At 60.5% G+C, this 16900-nt stretch overlaps 1 protein-coding gene across 1 annotated transcript in view; it reads left to right on the top strand.

The window, feature by feature from the left end:
• The window catches only part of FAM53B (family with sequence similarity 53 member B), a 70781-nt gene extending 54841 nt beyond the window's left edge, over nt 1–15940 (top strand). The window contains exon 4 of the mRNA XM_077877286.1: nt 11689–15940. Coding sequence (XP_077733412.1) covers nt 11689–12057 — 369 coding nt within the window. The 3' untranslated portion in view covers nt 12058–15940. The remainder of the gene's footprint in view (nt 1–11688) is intronic.
• The last annotated feature ends 960 nt before the right edge of the window (nt 15941–16900 follow it).

Raw genomic sequence — 16900 nt, forward strand, 5'->3', positions numbered from 1 at the left:
TGTGGTGAGCCCGCCCGTCAGCCCGTGGGTCTGGGCACGGGGGGCCAGGGAGGTGTTGTAGCTGGACCACAAGGGTGACATGGCCAAGGCAGGGTCTCCCCAGAGGGAGCGAGTGGACGAGGAGGCCGCGGGCGAGGCAGGAACGGGCTGCTGGGGCTGCTGTGGGCCGCACACCGGGGAGGAAAGCGCCTGGCCGGCTTGAGCCACGCTGAGCGGAGAGGCCTGTGAGGTCATTCAAGGGGCCCGCAGCATCCGGAGCTTGGAACGGGGTCCAGCCTCAAGGCGGCCATCTGGGGCCACTGGGGCAGGGGGACGGTTCTGATTGGGATCTGGTGCCAGGCCTCAAGTCACATCAAAGCTGGTTGTGCACAGCAGCCTCTCAGGGCAGGGTGGGGACGCCCTGGGCTCATGCGGGACGACTCTCATGGCGCAGGTGGGCCGGGAGCCGCAGGACTTTCCCAGGACACGCCCGGTGTGCGGCAGGCTGGAGCCAGGGCCAGGTGCCCTACGTCCCCGGCAGGTCACCTGGCAGGGCAGTGTCCTCAGAGTCTGTTTGTAGTCTCCCACCGTCTGCAGCCTGCCGTGGGGCCCAGAGCCAGCAAGGGTGACCCTTGGGAACCACCCCTTCCCAGAACAGAGGACAGACGGAGGCCCAGAGGGGAGCGGGGTCTGTGTAAGGCCCTCCCGAGTGGCACTAGACCTTGTTTCTGATGCCCCTGCCAGGAACCGTTCTCCCACCTGTAGCGCCTTTCCAGGGGAGGGATTGCCCTTGGACTCTTGTCCTTTGACCAAGTCACAGAGCAGCGAGGGTGCCCGTGTCACCTGCCGTGGCCAGCGTTGTGGTCAGCGAGGAGCCTCTCTGGGATGGGGGAGGGAGGCCCACCTTCATGCTGCAGAAGTGAGGGCAGCTGGACACCTTGTATGGGTCCTCTTGGGCCTCTTGTCAGAGGACCTTGGCAGGCAGGGTACCCCTTCTCTGGGGCTCTAGCACATCCCTGCGCCCCCAGCCTGCCCTCCCGCCCTGTCTACGATGATAGGTGCCGAGTGTGAAGAGAGCCGGGGCTGTGTGTGACTGGGCAGGATGCTGGCTCTTGCTGTGCACAGGGGTGTGGGGACCACTGGGGAGCCAGGCTCATCCTAAGACGGGGAGCGCCCAGCCAGCTACAAGGGCCGGCCTGCGAGGGGCTTCTCGACTTCGCTTCTGCAGTTTTCTGCGTGAGGCCTATTTGAGCAGATAAGTCAGGTAGCTGTGTTCCTTTAGCATTTGTCTACCTTCCTTCACGATTCAGATTTTGTTGTTGGGGAGAAAAGAAGAGGTTCCCCCCCAAAAAAACTGAAAGGAAATACAGCTGAATTTGACACTTTGAATGTAATCTCTGCTTCTCATCTCTTTGCCAGATGTAGAAACATGATGGCAGGTGGAAACGGGCTCCAGCGCACACACCACACCTGTGGACACCTGGCCCAAATGTCCGTCTCTAGCGTGTGTCCTAAAGTCCCCTCATTCAGCGCCGGGGCTGTTGCAGGCAGGGGGGCCCTTCCTCCCAACCCGCTTCTGGCAAACAGGCAGCCTCCTCCTAGCACCACCAGCAGGCAGGGCTGGGCAGCTGCTCGGGGTGGGTGCCACTGGCCTAATTGGACAAGGATGGCATCATCTGAGAGATGAGAGATGGGCCTTGCTGACAGAGCCAGGGCTTGGGGCATGACGCAGCCCCCAGCCCCGTGGTGGGTTGCCCACAAAGCCTGGTCGTGCTCCCCCATGAAGTGGGAAGCCCCACACCAGCCTCTGCTGGGGGGACAGGGAGCCGCGTGGACCTCTGCGGCAGGGAGACGTTTTCCAGGGATCTCCCCACGACTGCGTTCTGTGAAAGCGCCCACCAGCCGCGTGAGCAGGCCCGCACGCTGGCTGCCCGCACGCAGCTGTCTGGCATATGTGTGGCCCGTTTGCCAGTTTGGGGCTGGCACTTCCTGATGTTTTCACATCCTGTGCTTGTATGAGCCTCAGATTTAATTTGGTGATTATTAAGTGCAGGAACTCAGGGCTGGTAGGGGCTTTCTTTTTTTTTTTTTTTTTTTTTCCTCCTGCACAGTTTTGTAAATTGTCATTTTCAAAAATGTATATAAGCCTCTTTCCTGCCAATAAGGAAATAAGGAAAATCAACAAGAACTTTGATGGAGACACATGAAAATGATTTAATATGGAGATGGACAGGGCTCCTTTTTTCGAAAATGGAAGTGACCTTTTGAATGAGATTCTGACCTGTGAGTCATGGTTTTTTTCATTTCTGACTTAGTGTGTGTCCTCCTCTTACACACATACACACACACGTGCGTATTTTTTTTTTGATAATACATTCATATATTCAAAAATCAACGTACAGCTGAAGGTCTTGCTTCCCGGTTAACTGCTCGTGTGTTTGTTGTGATCCTTCTAGAACTCCTTTATGCAAACAGAAGCAAATAAGGCTTTTCTTATTTTATTCTCTCCTGTCTTACACAAAGGAGGACATGCTCTATCTACCTTTCTGCTGCACTTTGCTATCTCAGATTACAGACCCTGGAGGTGTTTCCATGGCAGAACCGAGCTGCAGACCTTTCTGTCGTGTGGACGTGGCCTGGCTTTCCTGGGCCGCACCGCCGGGCCCCTGCAACTGCGCAGCCTTGTTCTGCCATGAGCTGCGAATCTCGCGTGTCCTTCAGATGCGGCAGGTGGATCCCGTGGGGGGTACACTCCACCGGGAGGATCGCCGGGCCGCGGGTTGTGTGTGAGTCGCCCAGGTGGTGGTGTAGGATTCTGCGGGGGGTCTGTGTTCCCGCCAGCACACGCTGGTCACACGTGGGTTTTTGCCAAGTGGATGGGTGACAAGCGGTCTCTGTGTCAGTTTAGTTGGCCTTTTTGTTACCGATCGAGCATCTGTTCTTCGTCTCATGGAAAGCAGTTCACATGTCCTGAGCTCTGCTCATTTGTCCTTCTATAAAGGTATGAGTTGTTGGTCTTTTTCTTCTCCGTGGTGTGTTAGGGAGGTTCGTCTTCGCCTGCGGTATGAGCTGCAGATCTTTATTTCTAATTTGTTCCTCGTCTTTGACACCTGTATTGAGATATAGTTCGTGTGCTGGACACGTCACTCATTTCAAGTGTAGAAGTTCAGGGGTGCCTGGCTGGCTCGGGGGGTGGGGGGTGGAGCATGTGACTCCTGATCTCAGGGTTGTGTGAGTGCAACCCCCATGCTGGGTGTACAGATTAAAAGTGCATTTCAAAAAATAAATAAAAAATAAAACCTTAAAAAAAATAAAGTGTACAAGTTTAGTGGTTCTCATATATTCCTGAGTTTGTATATTGTCATCGGTGTGTGGGTCACCACAGTGTAAAACGTTTCATCACCCCCTAAAGAAGCCCCGTACCCCCCAGCAGTCCCTTCCATCGCCCTCAGCCGCCCCCAGCCCCAGGCAGCCTGTAACCGACACTCTGGATTTTTCGTGTACGTGGGACTGTGCGGCACGTGGTCTCTTGTGTGGCTTTTTCCACTTGGCCTGGTGTTCCCAGGGTTTCCCTCTGTGGCGGCAGGTGTCAGGGCTTCTCCTCTCTCTGTCCGGTGAGTATTCCGTCGTATAGATGGCATTTTATTTATCCATTTGCTGGTTGGCGGCCGTTGAAGCTGTTTCCACTTTGGGGGCGTGATGAACGGTACCACGGTGGACATTCGTGTACCCGTTTCCACATGGACGTGTTTTCACTTCTCCTGGGTGTGCGCCTACGGGTGCCATCGCTAGGTCCCACGGTAGCTCTGTGCTTAACACTTTGAGACACTGCCAGACTGTTTTCCGAAGCGACTGTACAATTTTACATGCCCACCGGTGCTTTTGGCATTTTTTGACACCTGTAGTTATCAGGCTTGCTAGTTATTTTATGGGTCTGGATTTTAAGTTTTAGAAAGGCCCCTTTATCCCCAGGTTATGAAAGAATTCTCATGTTTCTAGGGCTTGTTGCAGTCCTTGGTCCGTGTAGATGGAGTTTATCGTGTACGTGGCAGGAATATGGAGCCAGCTTTTCTATTTTCTTTGTTGACGGCTCCCCATTTATCACACTACCAGCTCTTGAGAATTCCGTCTTTTGCTCTGTGCTGCGAGCGTCCACCTTCACCGAGTACTGAGCCGGGCCCGAGAGTCTCCTTGTGTCTTCGTGTGGCAGGGCACCCTTAGCTCTCACGGCTTTCTTACGTGTTCTGGCGTCTGGTAGAGAGAATCTCTCCTCCCTGCTCCGTAAAGTTGTCCTGATGAACCTCTTCTGTTTATTTTCCATTAAAAACTTAAGAATCACTTCGTTTGGAGACGGTGGTGTGAGGGGGATGCCATTGATGTTTTAGATTGGGATTGTGTTCAGTTTAGGAATTAACTTGGGGAGAATTTATGCCTTTTTGAGGTCGAGTCTTCCGGTCTGCAACACACCATGTTATTCTATTTGTGTTCTTTATGGTTTTCTTCATATCATTTTTGCTACTTCTTATAGTTCTATTCCTAGAGATTTTACCTTTTGAGTCACTGCCTTGTCTCCTTGCTCTTGAAAGCAGATCTGGATTTAAAAAGCGCATTTGGATTTGACCAACCTGGAGGGTAGATTCTTTCCCAAAAGCCGAGCCCCCCGACCCCTTGGCTGTGCAGTGCTGTGTCCCCAGAGTGCCCTGGGCACATCGCCTGCACCTGAGCACAGTGAGGGGCAGGGGGTGGCGGGAGGAGCTCAGGTTTGCCAGGCACCTTCACTGGCTCCTTGGTGCTCTCACTGCAATCAGTTCTCCAGACAGTGCTGTGACTTCGGGGCTCTTCTTAGCCTCGTGGTACAAATGTGGAACTGAGGCTCAGAAGTTTAATGATCTGCCAAGGTCCCGCAGAGGGCACAGGGAAGCCGGGATTCCAGTCTGGGGTTGTCTAGCCTTCTCAGGGCTGCCGTCCTGCCTGAGGATCAGATGCTCTCCTGAGCACAGCCTGCAAGTCAGAGGTCTGGTTGCACATCAACTAGCCTTGCGATTTGGGGCAGGTCTCATCCCTGGTCTTGACCTCAGTCTGCCCGTCTCCAAAATGCAGTTGTTAAACTGGTTCACGATTTGCTCATTTTTCCTAAAAGGATCCTCTTTCTCTGGAAGCCACTACCTGGAACAGAGACACGGAGCTGCAAGGGCCCCGATGCTTTGTAGTCCTGGCTCCCTGTGCCCTCATGTGGCCCTCAGAGCACCCAGCTCCAGGCAGCTGTACAGAACCCGGTGCCCACCACGCCCTCGAGGGCCCCTCCTTCTGCGCCCCCAGTTCTGCTATAGCAGCTGCCCCCCGACACCGCGTGCCTCCCGGCAGCACGTTAGCCTTGGCCCCCTGCCAGAGCCCTGTGTGCTTTGGAAAGGTCCCTTGACTTTTGTTAGGCAAGGAATTCTCCTTACACCAACCCGAAAGCGAGGTGGTTTCACAAGTCCTGTCCTGAGTGTGTGCTGGCTGGGGTGCACGCCGCAGAAACAAAATGTTTGTTTTCTGATTGCCAGAGTGCTGGAAGGCCCTTTGGCACGGGCTTGCACACCTTCTGTGTCCAGGCAGGCCATCTGCCCCCCCGGGGGGGTGGGGGGGTCCTGGTGCAGAAATGGTGTCTGCCACAGTGTGGCCTGGGGGACACCATTCAGAGGGCTGGCAGGGCTCTGGGCCACCAAGTCCTGTTCCTTGGCACAAGGCCGAGCCAGGCAGGCTAACTAACCAGGTGAGTCCTTCCTTCTCATCCCCCCAGGCTGCACTGAGCACCTCCTATGAGCCGCCCCCAGCCAGGCAGTGGTGTGTAGGGTCAGGGCCACGTGGGGCCAGGCAGGGTGCACACAGGCTCGCGGCTGGCTTTCAGAGAGGATGATGCAGAGCTGGGTTTTGCCAGGTAAAGAGGTGCTCAGTAAACATTTGTGGCCTCCGCAGAAGTAAGTTGAGGAAGCAGTGGCACAGGAAGCCAGGGACTTCCTAGTAATTGCCCAGAGCCAGTATCATGTCCAGAAGATAGTCCCTGGCCCCCTGGGCTGTTTGATTCTAGAACCTGTGACCTGGGGAAGAGCCCCAGGGAGCCAGGGCCAAGTCAGCAGTGCTCACCGGGACTCAGAGGCTCCCCTTGGGGCAACTTTATTTCCTCTTTTTAGGCCTGTCTGATAGGGTTTCCCTTGTTCCTGTGGGTAGAAAAGCAGTCCAGGCCCTAAAAGGCTGCCTCTTGTGCAGTCAGTCCAAAGGTAAGCATTTCACAAAAATGGGCTGGGCCTTGACACAGGCCTGGGCGAGCAGCTGACCCACCCCGTGCAGGAAGAGGAGCTTGGCTGTGGCAGGGGCATGGTGAATTAGGTGCCCAGAGCAGAGGGCCAGCCACCACAGGGCCCCAAACAGCAGCCTCCAGTGTGGGCCAGCTCGCGCCCCCAGTGCCCAGCCATCTCCAGCCCCTGCCTGTCACCAGACCCACCCACACTCTGGCCCAGGGCAGCCTTGGGAGAAGCAGCACCCCCACCCGGGGCCTCCTGTGAGAGAGCTGGCCTTCATGCAAAATTCAGATTAGCCAGAGATGGATTCAAGTTAGGCCCAACATGTGCTGGTACCTTTTTCTCTTCTCTGAGATATTAAAAAAACAAAAACAAAAACAAAAACAAAAACAAAAAACAACCACCCACCCCAGGAAACCTCATGTCTTGCCTCCTTGGTGGTTTCTGTGCCAACTTCCAGCATAAATGAGACTTAGAAAATTTCCAGGCCGCTAGCCATTCTCGTGGCCTGGTGTTTTCTTGATACTTGGAGAGTTCTGTTCTCGTGAAAGTGTCTGTTTGGGGAGGAAATGCCTCTGCTTAGCCAGAGCCCTGGGCCCAGCAGCTTCCAGCAGAGCGGCTGCAAGGCTCTGGAAAGCTCTGGCCAGGATGGTACCAGGGCTGATCATCCTGACTTGTTAGCTGGGTTTCTTTATGCCCGTCTTCCTAGAGGGATTGGAGGTAGCTCCCTAAAGATGTGTAACACAAAGAGATCTGCAAAGGTAGATTGAAAAGGGGGCGGGGGAGCAGCCCTAACAGGAGGGAGGAAGAGCCAGGCGGGCCTGTCTGGAGGGCTGGCTCTGCCTCGCCTCTTGTCTGAGAAGGGGTGTGCCTCGGGGAGGCATGTTTTGTCCCAGGTCAATACTAAAGGCAGCTTTGTGTGGGCACTGTGCTCAGGACACGGCACAGCCAGGGAGAAGGGTCCCAGCAACCACTGCTCCCCGGCAGACACCCAGCGGGCTGGCTCCCGATGGCCAGACTCTTTGGGATTCAACAGTCAGGACCTGCATTGCTGTTCTAGAAAGGTCCAGAAGCTCTCTCCCTCCCAAGCTGCTCCACCACACGTGCTAGGTTCAGGGCATGTGGGGGCCCAGGGAGACGGGAATGGGGAACACAGCTTGCCCTCTTTAGGGGAGGACAGTTGGGAGAAAGGGGACACGTGCTCCAACTACCCACCTTTGCCCCTGCCTTGTCTGTGGGATGCCCCCACCCCTTCAGCCAGCTCTGGGTCCTGGAGCTGTTCTGAGAGGAGTCTGTTGTCCTCCCTCCCCCCCCCCCCCCACCATCGGCCTTATGCTCTGGGTCTTTATTGGTAGAGCCTGTGGTGCACTTGGGCTGGTACACAGTTCTGGATTCCCCCCTGGGTTCCTCTAGGCTGGCGTCAGAGCAGTAGCACTAGAGAAGGGGAAGGAGCTTGGGAGCCTAAGCTGGCACGTGCAGCAAGGTGGGGCTGAGCGTCTGTTAACATGAGTCTCCTGGGGAGGGGGGGCTGGGTTTTTAGCTTGGAGCCCCAGGCACAGGGGCCCCCATCTGGAGGGACTGGACTGTGCCCTTCCTGGACCCTGTGCAGTGTGTGTGGGGGAAGGGACTGGCTGTTGAGGTACCCAGGGCCTGGCGGGCCTCCATGCACAAGGAGGACCACCCAGAGTCCAGGGGGTGCACTGCAGCAGGTGAGGACCTTTGTCTCTGTCCCTGGGGCTGGGGCCTCCCACCCAGGAGGACATCGGAGTGAATATCTGCACAGGCCGTGCAGAAGAGGAGCCGATGCTCCAGGCTGGGAAGCCCTGGGGGACGGGTTGGGGTGGGCTGAAATGTGGCTGGCAGGTCTGAGGGGAACTTCCTGACGTTTGGGGGCTCCTTTTGGAAGTTGCCCCAGACTCTAGGACTGGGGTGCTGGGCAGTGTTCCCAGTCACTAGCCCGAGGCCACAGCAGAGGCTCCTTCTGATCTTTGTTACCTGAGCAGGCCTGTGCCCAAGTGGGTGGCCGATCCCTGGGCCGGGGCTGGGCCTCAGGAGGGCAGAGTTTGGGGCAGGGGACTGTTTGTCCTGGAGCAACCATTCCACCACAGACTGGTGTTCACGTGGCCCTTTGAACCTGTTAGCAGCTTTCCCCAGACATATTTGAGGGCACGCAGGCCTCCGGGCCTCCCAACAGGCCCGTGCAGCGTTCTCCTGTGGGAGCCGGGCTTCTGGGGAGTGTGAGCTGGCAGGAGAGGCTGGGCAGGACCCTGCCCCCAGGGCAGGTGGGCACCAGGAGGCTCACCCAGCATGGAGCCTGGGCAGGACGCACACTGCCCCATTGTGTCAGCCACATTCCTCCCTGGCAGGTGGGGCTGGCCACCAGCTGGGGCCCTCAGCGGGCTCGTCTTGGTTTTCACTGTGGCTGAAATGGCTGAGTTTTCAGTCAACAAAGTTTTCAAGGTGACATTGGCTTTGCAGCCAAGGAGCAGGTGTCTTTGAGGACTTCTGGGGGCTGGGGTGCAGGGACGTCCTGGGGTATGCTTGTGACAACATTCACCAACCACAGCTGGCAGCTTCTTGCCCTGCTGCCAAGCAGAAAGGACCCAGTTATTCCCAGGTGCCCTTGGCCCACCTCTTACTTGGCAGGTGGGCTGAGGTCCGTAGGCTGGAGGGTCTTGTCCGGAGCCTTGGGAGGCGTTGGTGCCAGAGCCCGGGTCTGTAATGGCCCGTGTGACCTCAGCGGTCTCCAGGGAATACTTGAGGCGAAGGCAGAGAGTTCCCAGCAAACTGGGGTCCCCGGCACCCTGCTGCTCGTGTGGCTAATGTTTAACGTGATTAGTGCCCTTAGTGCCCAGACGCACACCCTCACACTTGCCATAAAGGCAGAGGCAGAGTCCTCCGCCCCCACCCACCTGCACCTTTACCCCATGCGGCAGTCTGCGGGCGGGACGGTCCGGGCGGGGAAGGTGAACGCAGACTGGGGAGCGTCTCCGCGCGGGTTTATGCCAGCGCTTCCCACTGTTTCCTGGCCACAGCTCGCAGCAGACAGTGCCACGTGCTCCGGCGTTCAGCACGCTGGGCTGGTCCCCAAGGGCATCACCTGTGACCCCTCTGCAGCACATCCGGCTTCCATCGGACACTGTTGTCCTGTCGACACCATGGAATGTCCTCACACCACAGCTCCGTGGGCGAAGCAGCCTGCTCAGCCGGGCGGGGGTGCCGGGCGTGGCTCCCCCCGCACCAGGGCCCCATGACACCCCCTCGCCCCGCTCCTGCTCCTCCTCTGCCCGGGGCAGCCGGGGACACGGGCTCGGGTGGAGGGTGGGCAGCCCTGTCTGGGCGAGGCCACCCGCCCACTTTCTCGTGCCCCCGACCCGTTCCCCTCCTTGGCTCAGGTCTCGGCAGGACAAGACGCTGGCCGAGAGGCAGACAGGCCGAGGGTCGGGTCGGGTTCCGATCTGGGGGCCGTCTCCAGCCCTCGCTGTGGTGGGGCGGGAACGTCACTGTGCAGAGTGAGGCCCCACTGAACCCCACGGTGACCTGGGCTTCCGCCAGGGCCTGGGCCAGCATCGCGGCTCTGACCGGCGGCCGGGCCTTCTCCCTTCGGTCCCGGCGCTCTTTCCTAGAGCCCCCACCCCCAGCCTTCACCTTTCTCAGTTAATCAAAAGATCCCAAGAACAGCAAACCCATGAGAACGGTTTGCTCTGGAGCGTTCGGGAACAGCGTGCACACGACAGGCACAGCCACCTCCTCCACAGAGCTCTTCTTCCCCATTTGCCGAGCCCGTTTCAGCAGCTTGTTTGCCGTGACAGCCGGTGGTCCTCTTTATCTCACAGGGACCTGTGAACACTGCAGGCTGTGAGGGACCAGGGCCCTCGGGACAGGCCTGTGATCTTGGCTCCGGGTCCCCGCCCTCGCGCCGCCGTACGTGGTGCGGGGGAGCAACCTGCGCCCACAGGCCTCTCCTCTGCCCTCCAGCACATCTCTTCTCTCGAGTCCCTGTGGGGAGCTCCCCAGGGCGCCGCTGTGGGCACCCCTAGCCGTCACAACCCACCGTCCCGATTTTCGCTCTATTGTGAAAGCAGGTGTTTAATCCACTGTGCAGTGTTGGGCCTGCCCCCCCTTGAGAACAGCGAGGACAGGTGTCCCCAAGCACCCTTGGGTCCTGTTTGAGCTGCGCCTGCCACTCAGGGAGGCCCCGGCTGCCTCCTTCCCCAGGCTGGCCCCACACAGAGGCAGCGCCTGGTGGGCAGGGAGCTCTTGACAGCCACACCTTCCCACCAGGCCCTCGAAGAGCCCTGTAGAACAGGTAGGGACCAGTGTTTGCCTCTCAACAGCTGGGGCAGCCGAGGCCAGGGAGGCCGAGGGGCCTGCCTGAGGCCCCGGCTGGTGAGCCCAGCCTCCCAGAGGCTCAGCAGAGCTGTGGCATCCACCCCGAGTGCCCGTTGAGGGCACAGGGGCCTGACCCCCACTAGAGGGTCGGCGTCTCCAGGCGGGGCCCAGGCTCACGTGGGAACCAGCTCCCTGCATGGCCAGGATGTCAGCTCTACCCTCCCGGCCCCGTGTCCCACTCCTGCTCCTGGGGTGAGCGGGTGGGTGGGCATCAGACCTCCCTGTGCAGCCCTGCAGCCTGGCGGGGTTTCCCCTGGGCCTGGAGCTCCCACTCCGGCAGTGTTCTTTTGAAGGCCGGAGCGTTTTAGCCTCCCCTTGTCTGAAAAGACATGTTTTATGGAACGTGCCTTATCCTGGGGGGTTTGGGGAACTCTCTTCTCAACTCAGCAGGATGACAAAATTTCATTTTGCTGAATTTTTGCACGCATCCTAAATTTTTTTTTAAAGAATTTATTTGAGAGAAAGTATGAGAAAGCACAAATGGTGGAGAACGGGGGAGAGGGCGAGGGAGACACAGGCTCACCGCTGAGCGGGAGCCCGACACGGGGCTCGAACCCCGGACCCCGAGATCGTGCCCTGAGCCGAAGGCAGACACTTCACTGACCGAGCCACCCAGGTACCCAGGCACCTAAATTGTTTTCTGAAGCTAGAAATTCTAGAAGCAGAATTACCCGCTGAAGGGTGATGGGTCGCTCCTCAGAAGGGTGGTCTGCACAGGGCTCGGAGCCTGGCCTTCCCACCCGCGCTTCCCCCCACTGGGTGCTGTGAAGCTCAGGCTCTTTCCTCATTTGTGGGTAAGGGGTTTTGCGTCTGTTAACGCAGCGTCCTCGGCCGGGTTATCTCTTCATGCCGACTTGCCAGCGGCCCCTCTTCCTCGCCCGGACGATGGAGGGACCGGGCTCTCCTGGGCTTCCACGGCCCGGCGGACCCAGCGCCACATCGCCCCGGGGGCTGCGGCCAGGCGGTCTGGGGCCCGCGGGCCTCGGGTTTGGGACGGGCCGTGCCCCTCGGTGACTGTGTGTCTGTCTCCCCACAGAACTGTCAGACCTTCAGCAGCCTCAGCTGCCTGAGCGCGGGGATGGAGGACTGCGGCCCCCACAGCCCCTTCGCCCTCCACGTCAGCAGCACCAGGTCCTGGACCGCCTTGCTCTCGGCCTCGGCCTCCAGCCTGGGGGGCAGGACCCCCGCCGGGACCCCGGTCCCCGAGCCTGTGCCCCCGGCCTTCGACGACCAGCTGGCCTGCAAGGAGGAGCAGTGCTGTGAGGAGTCGGGCGGCTGTGCCCTGGGCGAGGGCTGTGGCAGGAGTTGGGGGCCGGCCTCGGCCTGGCGGGACCGCGGGGCAGCGGGGAACAGCCCCTGCTCCCTGGACGGCGAGTTGGACATCGAACAGATAGAGAACAACTGAGGGGCGGCGGGCACTCGAAGCGGGGAGCCCCCCTCCCGGGCCAGGCTTGAGCTCCCCGAGGGCGGCGGGTCCCAGGGAGCGCACCCTGGCCCCCCCGAGAGGCTGGCCCGCCCGTGGCCTGGCCACCGTGCCACACAGCCGAGCGCCCCCCCCCCACCAGCACGGGGCCACGTCCACCGTCCACCTGGAGCCCGAGAGCAGCTCTCCCGGCCCCCCCCCCCACCCTGTTCCTAGCTGGCTGTCCCGCCAGGCACCCCGCACGGCCCGATGTTCTGCAAGCGGCTGCCAGCGGGGCAGGGGGGCAGGGGGGACTCGTGCTCAGGTCCATCTGGTGGTGTCAAGCCCTTCCCGGCCTCCTGCTCAGGTTCATTTCGGGGGGTCGGCCCCACAGCTTCTTTCACTCCGTTGTATTCCGTGCCTTCTCTCCCAGGTCTCCCTGCTTCAGGCTTGGGAAGGTTCGGGAGACGCTTTCCTCTGTAGTAACACCAGAACCATTTGGCCTTAATTCCAAGCGTGGGAGACAGAGCCCTGGGCTCCTGGGGGGGCTCTCCGTGTCGGGACCCTGGAGAACAGTTGGGCTGCTTGTCAGAGGCATCTGCACTGGGGAGACGTGGGTGGATGTGCTCGCCCCTCCTGGGGTGCAGAGGGTCTGGCCCCCTCGCTCGGCCACCCTGGAGCCGCTCGGGCAAGGTGGGCACGCCAGCCTTTCTCTGTGGCGAACCTGTCACTGCGTGATCAGCTTGATTCAGGAGAGTGGGGAGAGGTCACCAGTAATGGGCAACCCCTGAAAATGCCCTCGGGAGGCAGGGCTGAGCAGCTGCTGGGACCCTGGGGAGCCACCGCAGGCTGCTGGGGGTCCGGGTAGCCCTGTCATCTTGCCTGTGCACGCTCCGGGGGTCCCGGGCTGGGGGCTACACGGGCCCCCGCGGTGTTCTGAGCACATCTCAGAACCCCGCTGGTCGGTGGGGGCCGCTGGCTTTACTCAGGGTGCAGCAGCCTCCCCCGGACGAGCGCTCCTGCGGGTCGGTGGGGAGCAGAGCTCCAGGTGCCGTGTCCCTCCTGCCGGCTGCAGGCACAGAACGTGGTGAGCACACACCATCCCAGCTCCTTTGCACCCCTGGGGACTCCCTGCTCACGGGACCCCCCACCCCGACCCCCTGAGGTTTCGCTCTCAGGCAGCGCAGCTGGCAGACACACCGCACGGGCTCTGTGCTCTCAGAGTCTGGCTTGTAGCAAACTTGGCGTCTTCTGCAGACAATAGCAACCGGGTCGGCTTGTGAGCGAGCGGCTCCTTTCCCCATATGGCTAAAAATAACCGGTGTATTCTCTTGAGTTTGCTGACATGTAACAAAGGCACGTCTGTAGCCTCTTTGCTTTTGCTCATCCTGTGTGGACAGCGAGCACCTCACTTCCACGGCGTGAGTACGGATGGTTCTCACCCTCTTTCTCCAAAAGAAAGAGCCTATTTGGGAAACTTTACTTACACCTTCACTTTTTTAGTCGATCAAAAGCGTGGTGCTCAAGATCTGATTTATAGGTGGTGTTTCTTAAAAATCACCCATAAGATGCTGGTAGAGAAAATCTCAACTCAGTGGCCCTCCCAGGTTGTGTTGAAAGCCTCAAGTTGGATAGCGGAGTGGATGTGTGGGCACAGGGCAAGGTCCTGGGGTCAGAACCAGTTACCCTTCAGTGGCCCCCCGACCAAGGGCACGTCCCCTTAGGACCCTGGAGACCCATAGCAGGCTGCTGGTGGCTCTGGGTAGCCCTCCCATCTTGCCTGGTCCCCACGCAGTGGGTCATGGAGGCCACGTCTTCTTAGAGCAAACCCAGAGGAGGCTGGGGTAGTTGTTGAGTAACACCTGGCACCGTATGAATTTAGAGAGCACACGCTGGTGCCCTCGTGTCTCAGAAAGCCCGGGGTGGGTGGTACTGGCACACAGCCCGCACCAAGAGCGGCCACAGAGGGAGCATGGCCTCTAAGGAGCCCTTCCTATGGAAGGAGAGGCAGGGCCCCATCTCCTGGTCCACGCCGCAGCGAGGGACCGAGCGCTGAGCCAGATGGGCCTGAGCGACGAGCCCCAGCTGCCTTTCCTCAGGGTCACCTGGGACAGCACACGGTAGTGTGTCACCGGGCTGTGGGGCGGGTGATCTGCCCTCAGACCCTGCCCTCCAGCCTCCCCCCTCCTCGGGCTTGGTGGCGGCAAGGGAGGCCGAGCCTTCCCGCCTGCTCCCAAGCTGGTCCCATCGTCGACCCGCAGACGTCCCAGGGCACTTTGGGGCAGAAGGTACCCCGGCCCAAGGCAGGGGTTGGCCCTCCAGCCTCCGCAGGCCCCTCTTTGCTGTCCTCACTCCCACCAAAGCTCGGAGCCCAAGCCCACAGCAGCAGTGGGGAGAGAACGGCCACCGTCCCCTCTGCTCAGAGAAAGCGATGCCCCTCCGTTGCTTCACGCTCACCTCTGGAGAGAGCCGAGCCCTGTAGCAGGTGCCCCACCGTCCAGGGAGGCGTGTTCATGCTCCGCCCCGCGGACGCCAGGACTTCTGGTCCGGAGGCTCCTGGAGGCTCAGGCCAGGGGCTCCCGCTGAGCACGTGTGGCTCTCCGCGTGGCCGTGGGGGCCCGGCCGGCTCCCCGTCACGAGCCCCGCCGATGCCCAGGCCCTGCCTCTCCTAGTGGATGCCCGCGAGCTCCTGCCTCTGCAGGGAGACCCGGGAAGCCCAGAGCCGGGAGGACGGGCCGCACCAGGCCGCCTGCCCGCCCGCCCCGGGACCCTGAGGGGCAGGAGAGCGGGAGGCGAGGCTCCCGTCGCCCACATCCCTGCCTGCTCCAGAGTGAGCACCTGCTGTCTGCCCGGGGGCCGGGCCGGGGTCAGGCCTCAGCCTCACCGTTTACCACAAACCCTCTTGCCTTACTCGCCGGCCCAGGGCCCACGGGCACACACACACCCAGGCCGCGGGGGCGCTTGTGCTGATCGTCCACAGATTTTCATTCTCAGAAAGCCTTACTTGTCATCAAAATTTTTGTAGCAGGAAAGTTTTGTGAATTTGTACATTGAAAGGAAATTTAAATAAAGGAAAAACCCACATTGAAAAGAAAACAACCCCCGGCGTTCAGGTGGGCCTCCCAGTGCAGGGGCGACGCGCCACTGGCCCACTCGGGGCCCTGCCCGTCCGAGCGCGCGCCGCGGTCCTTCGGACACCCCTGGGTGCTGCGCCGTGGGCCCCGGCTGGCGCTGGCGTGGGGTGCCCCTCCGTGTCCCCCCGAGGGCACAGCCACGTGCACTCCGCGGCCGCGGGGCCGTCCCCTGAACGATGACCGCCTCGGGCCCGGGGCCCTGGCGTGAGCCGCGTCCGAGCCGCCGTGGCTGGTGTGGCCCAGGCCCCCTGCCCCCCGTACAGGTAGTGACGCCGCATCTTGCCACATCCACACAGCTGGTCAAACCCCTCCCGTTGGCTCCAGAGAACACATTGCCTAATCTTTAAAGAGAAAAGAAAAGATTAAAAAAAAAAAAAATCCAGACCAGAGCAGAGACCTTGTAGCCTAGGTAGGATAGTCGGATCTTCTAGCTTAGTCTCTTTGGCAAATAAGTTGTGTTTTCAGTGCGTGGGGGAGAGGTCCCGGGGGCTCGGTGACAGCGCGTGGGCCCACCTGGGGGCTGCAGCCTGCTTTCCCGACCCACGCGTCGTCGAGGCTGCAGAGCTTCAGGGAGCGTGGCGGCCGGAGCGGGGAAGGTGTGCGGGGAGGCCCCGGGCTGTGCCGCCCCCTGCGCCTACGCAGCCTGTCCCCCCACGCGGGCCACGACTGTCTTGCACTAGAGCCGCTCTAGTCTCTCAGGAATTTGCTTGTTACTCTTACTGTGTAAATAAAGCTTCCTGGTTCAGTACCCAGCCTCTGGGAGCCTGCCGTGTGGTTTGTCGGCTGTGGGGAACTGGGCGGGGGGTCCCCTGCTTTGTCCAAGGGAGCATTAAGCTCTGGGTTGGCGGGCGCAGAGTCTGGACCCCCGGCCCCTCCGAGCCTCGGGGTCGGGTCTGTGATGCGGACGGCGGGCCTCTCAGCGCTGTCCCCGGGCTCAGATGCAGGAGCTGAGTGAGCCACTGCGAGCAGGAGGGCTGGCCCCCGCCCCCGCCCCCGCCCCCGCCACACTCGTGGCCACAAGGGCGGCCGTCGGAGCAGCCCAGCACCCAGGGCAACGCGCGTGTGCACGTGTGTGGGTGCTCGGAGGTGGAGGGGCCCCGCCAGGAGCCAGGGACCCCAGGACGGCAGGGTGGAGGCTCCGTGTGATCTCCCAGTCCGGCGTGCTGGGAGCCTGCGCCGTCCCCGGTGAGCCCTCAGCAGCACGGCGGGGCCCCGTGGCCCGCTGGCCTCACGTAGGGCCATCTGCTCTCCAGCCCCGCTTGCCCAGCCACGTGCCTCCCCGGACGGCAGGGGAAGGACGCCGCCCCCAGCAAACGTGCCTCCAGGTTTGCTTGAAAGCAGGACTCTGCCCTGGGCACGGGTGCTGGGCTCGCGGGGCGGCGGGCGCCCTCTGTCCTGCCGTCAGGTCCGCGGCCTCCACGCAGCGGGCAGGCTGAGCAGCTTCTCCAGGTGTGGACGGCGTGGGACACCTGCGGGGCTGCCGGGGAGCCCGTGCCCCAGCCCCAGCACAGCCGCAGGCTGCAGCGCAACCAGGGTGCGGCGCAAACGTTTATCTTCTCGTGGAAAGAGGGATGAAAGGAAATGCCCGTCAGCAGTAAGAGGGCAGGCTCTGAGTGACTTGGGTTTTTTTTTTTTTTTCTTTTTTTGTAATACCCGTCTCAATGGGATGCTTTTGAGAGAGAAAAGGAGACGCCCCCGGGATCACGCCCAGG

This window comes from Canis aureus, chromosome 29 (assembly GCF_053574225.1).
Source record: "Canis aureus isolate CA01 chromosome 29, VMU_Caureus_v.1.0, whole genome shotgun sequence".
NCBI lineage: Eukaryota > Metazoa > Chordata > Mammalia > Carnivora > Canidae > Canis > Canis aureus.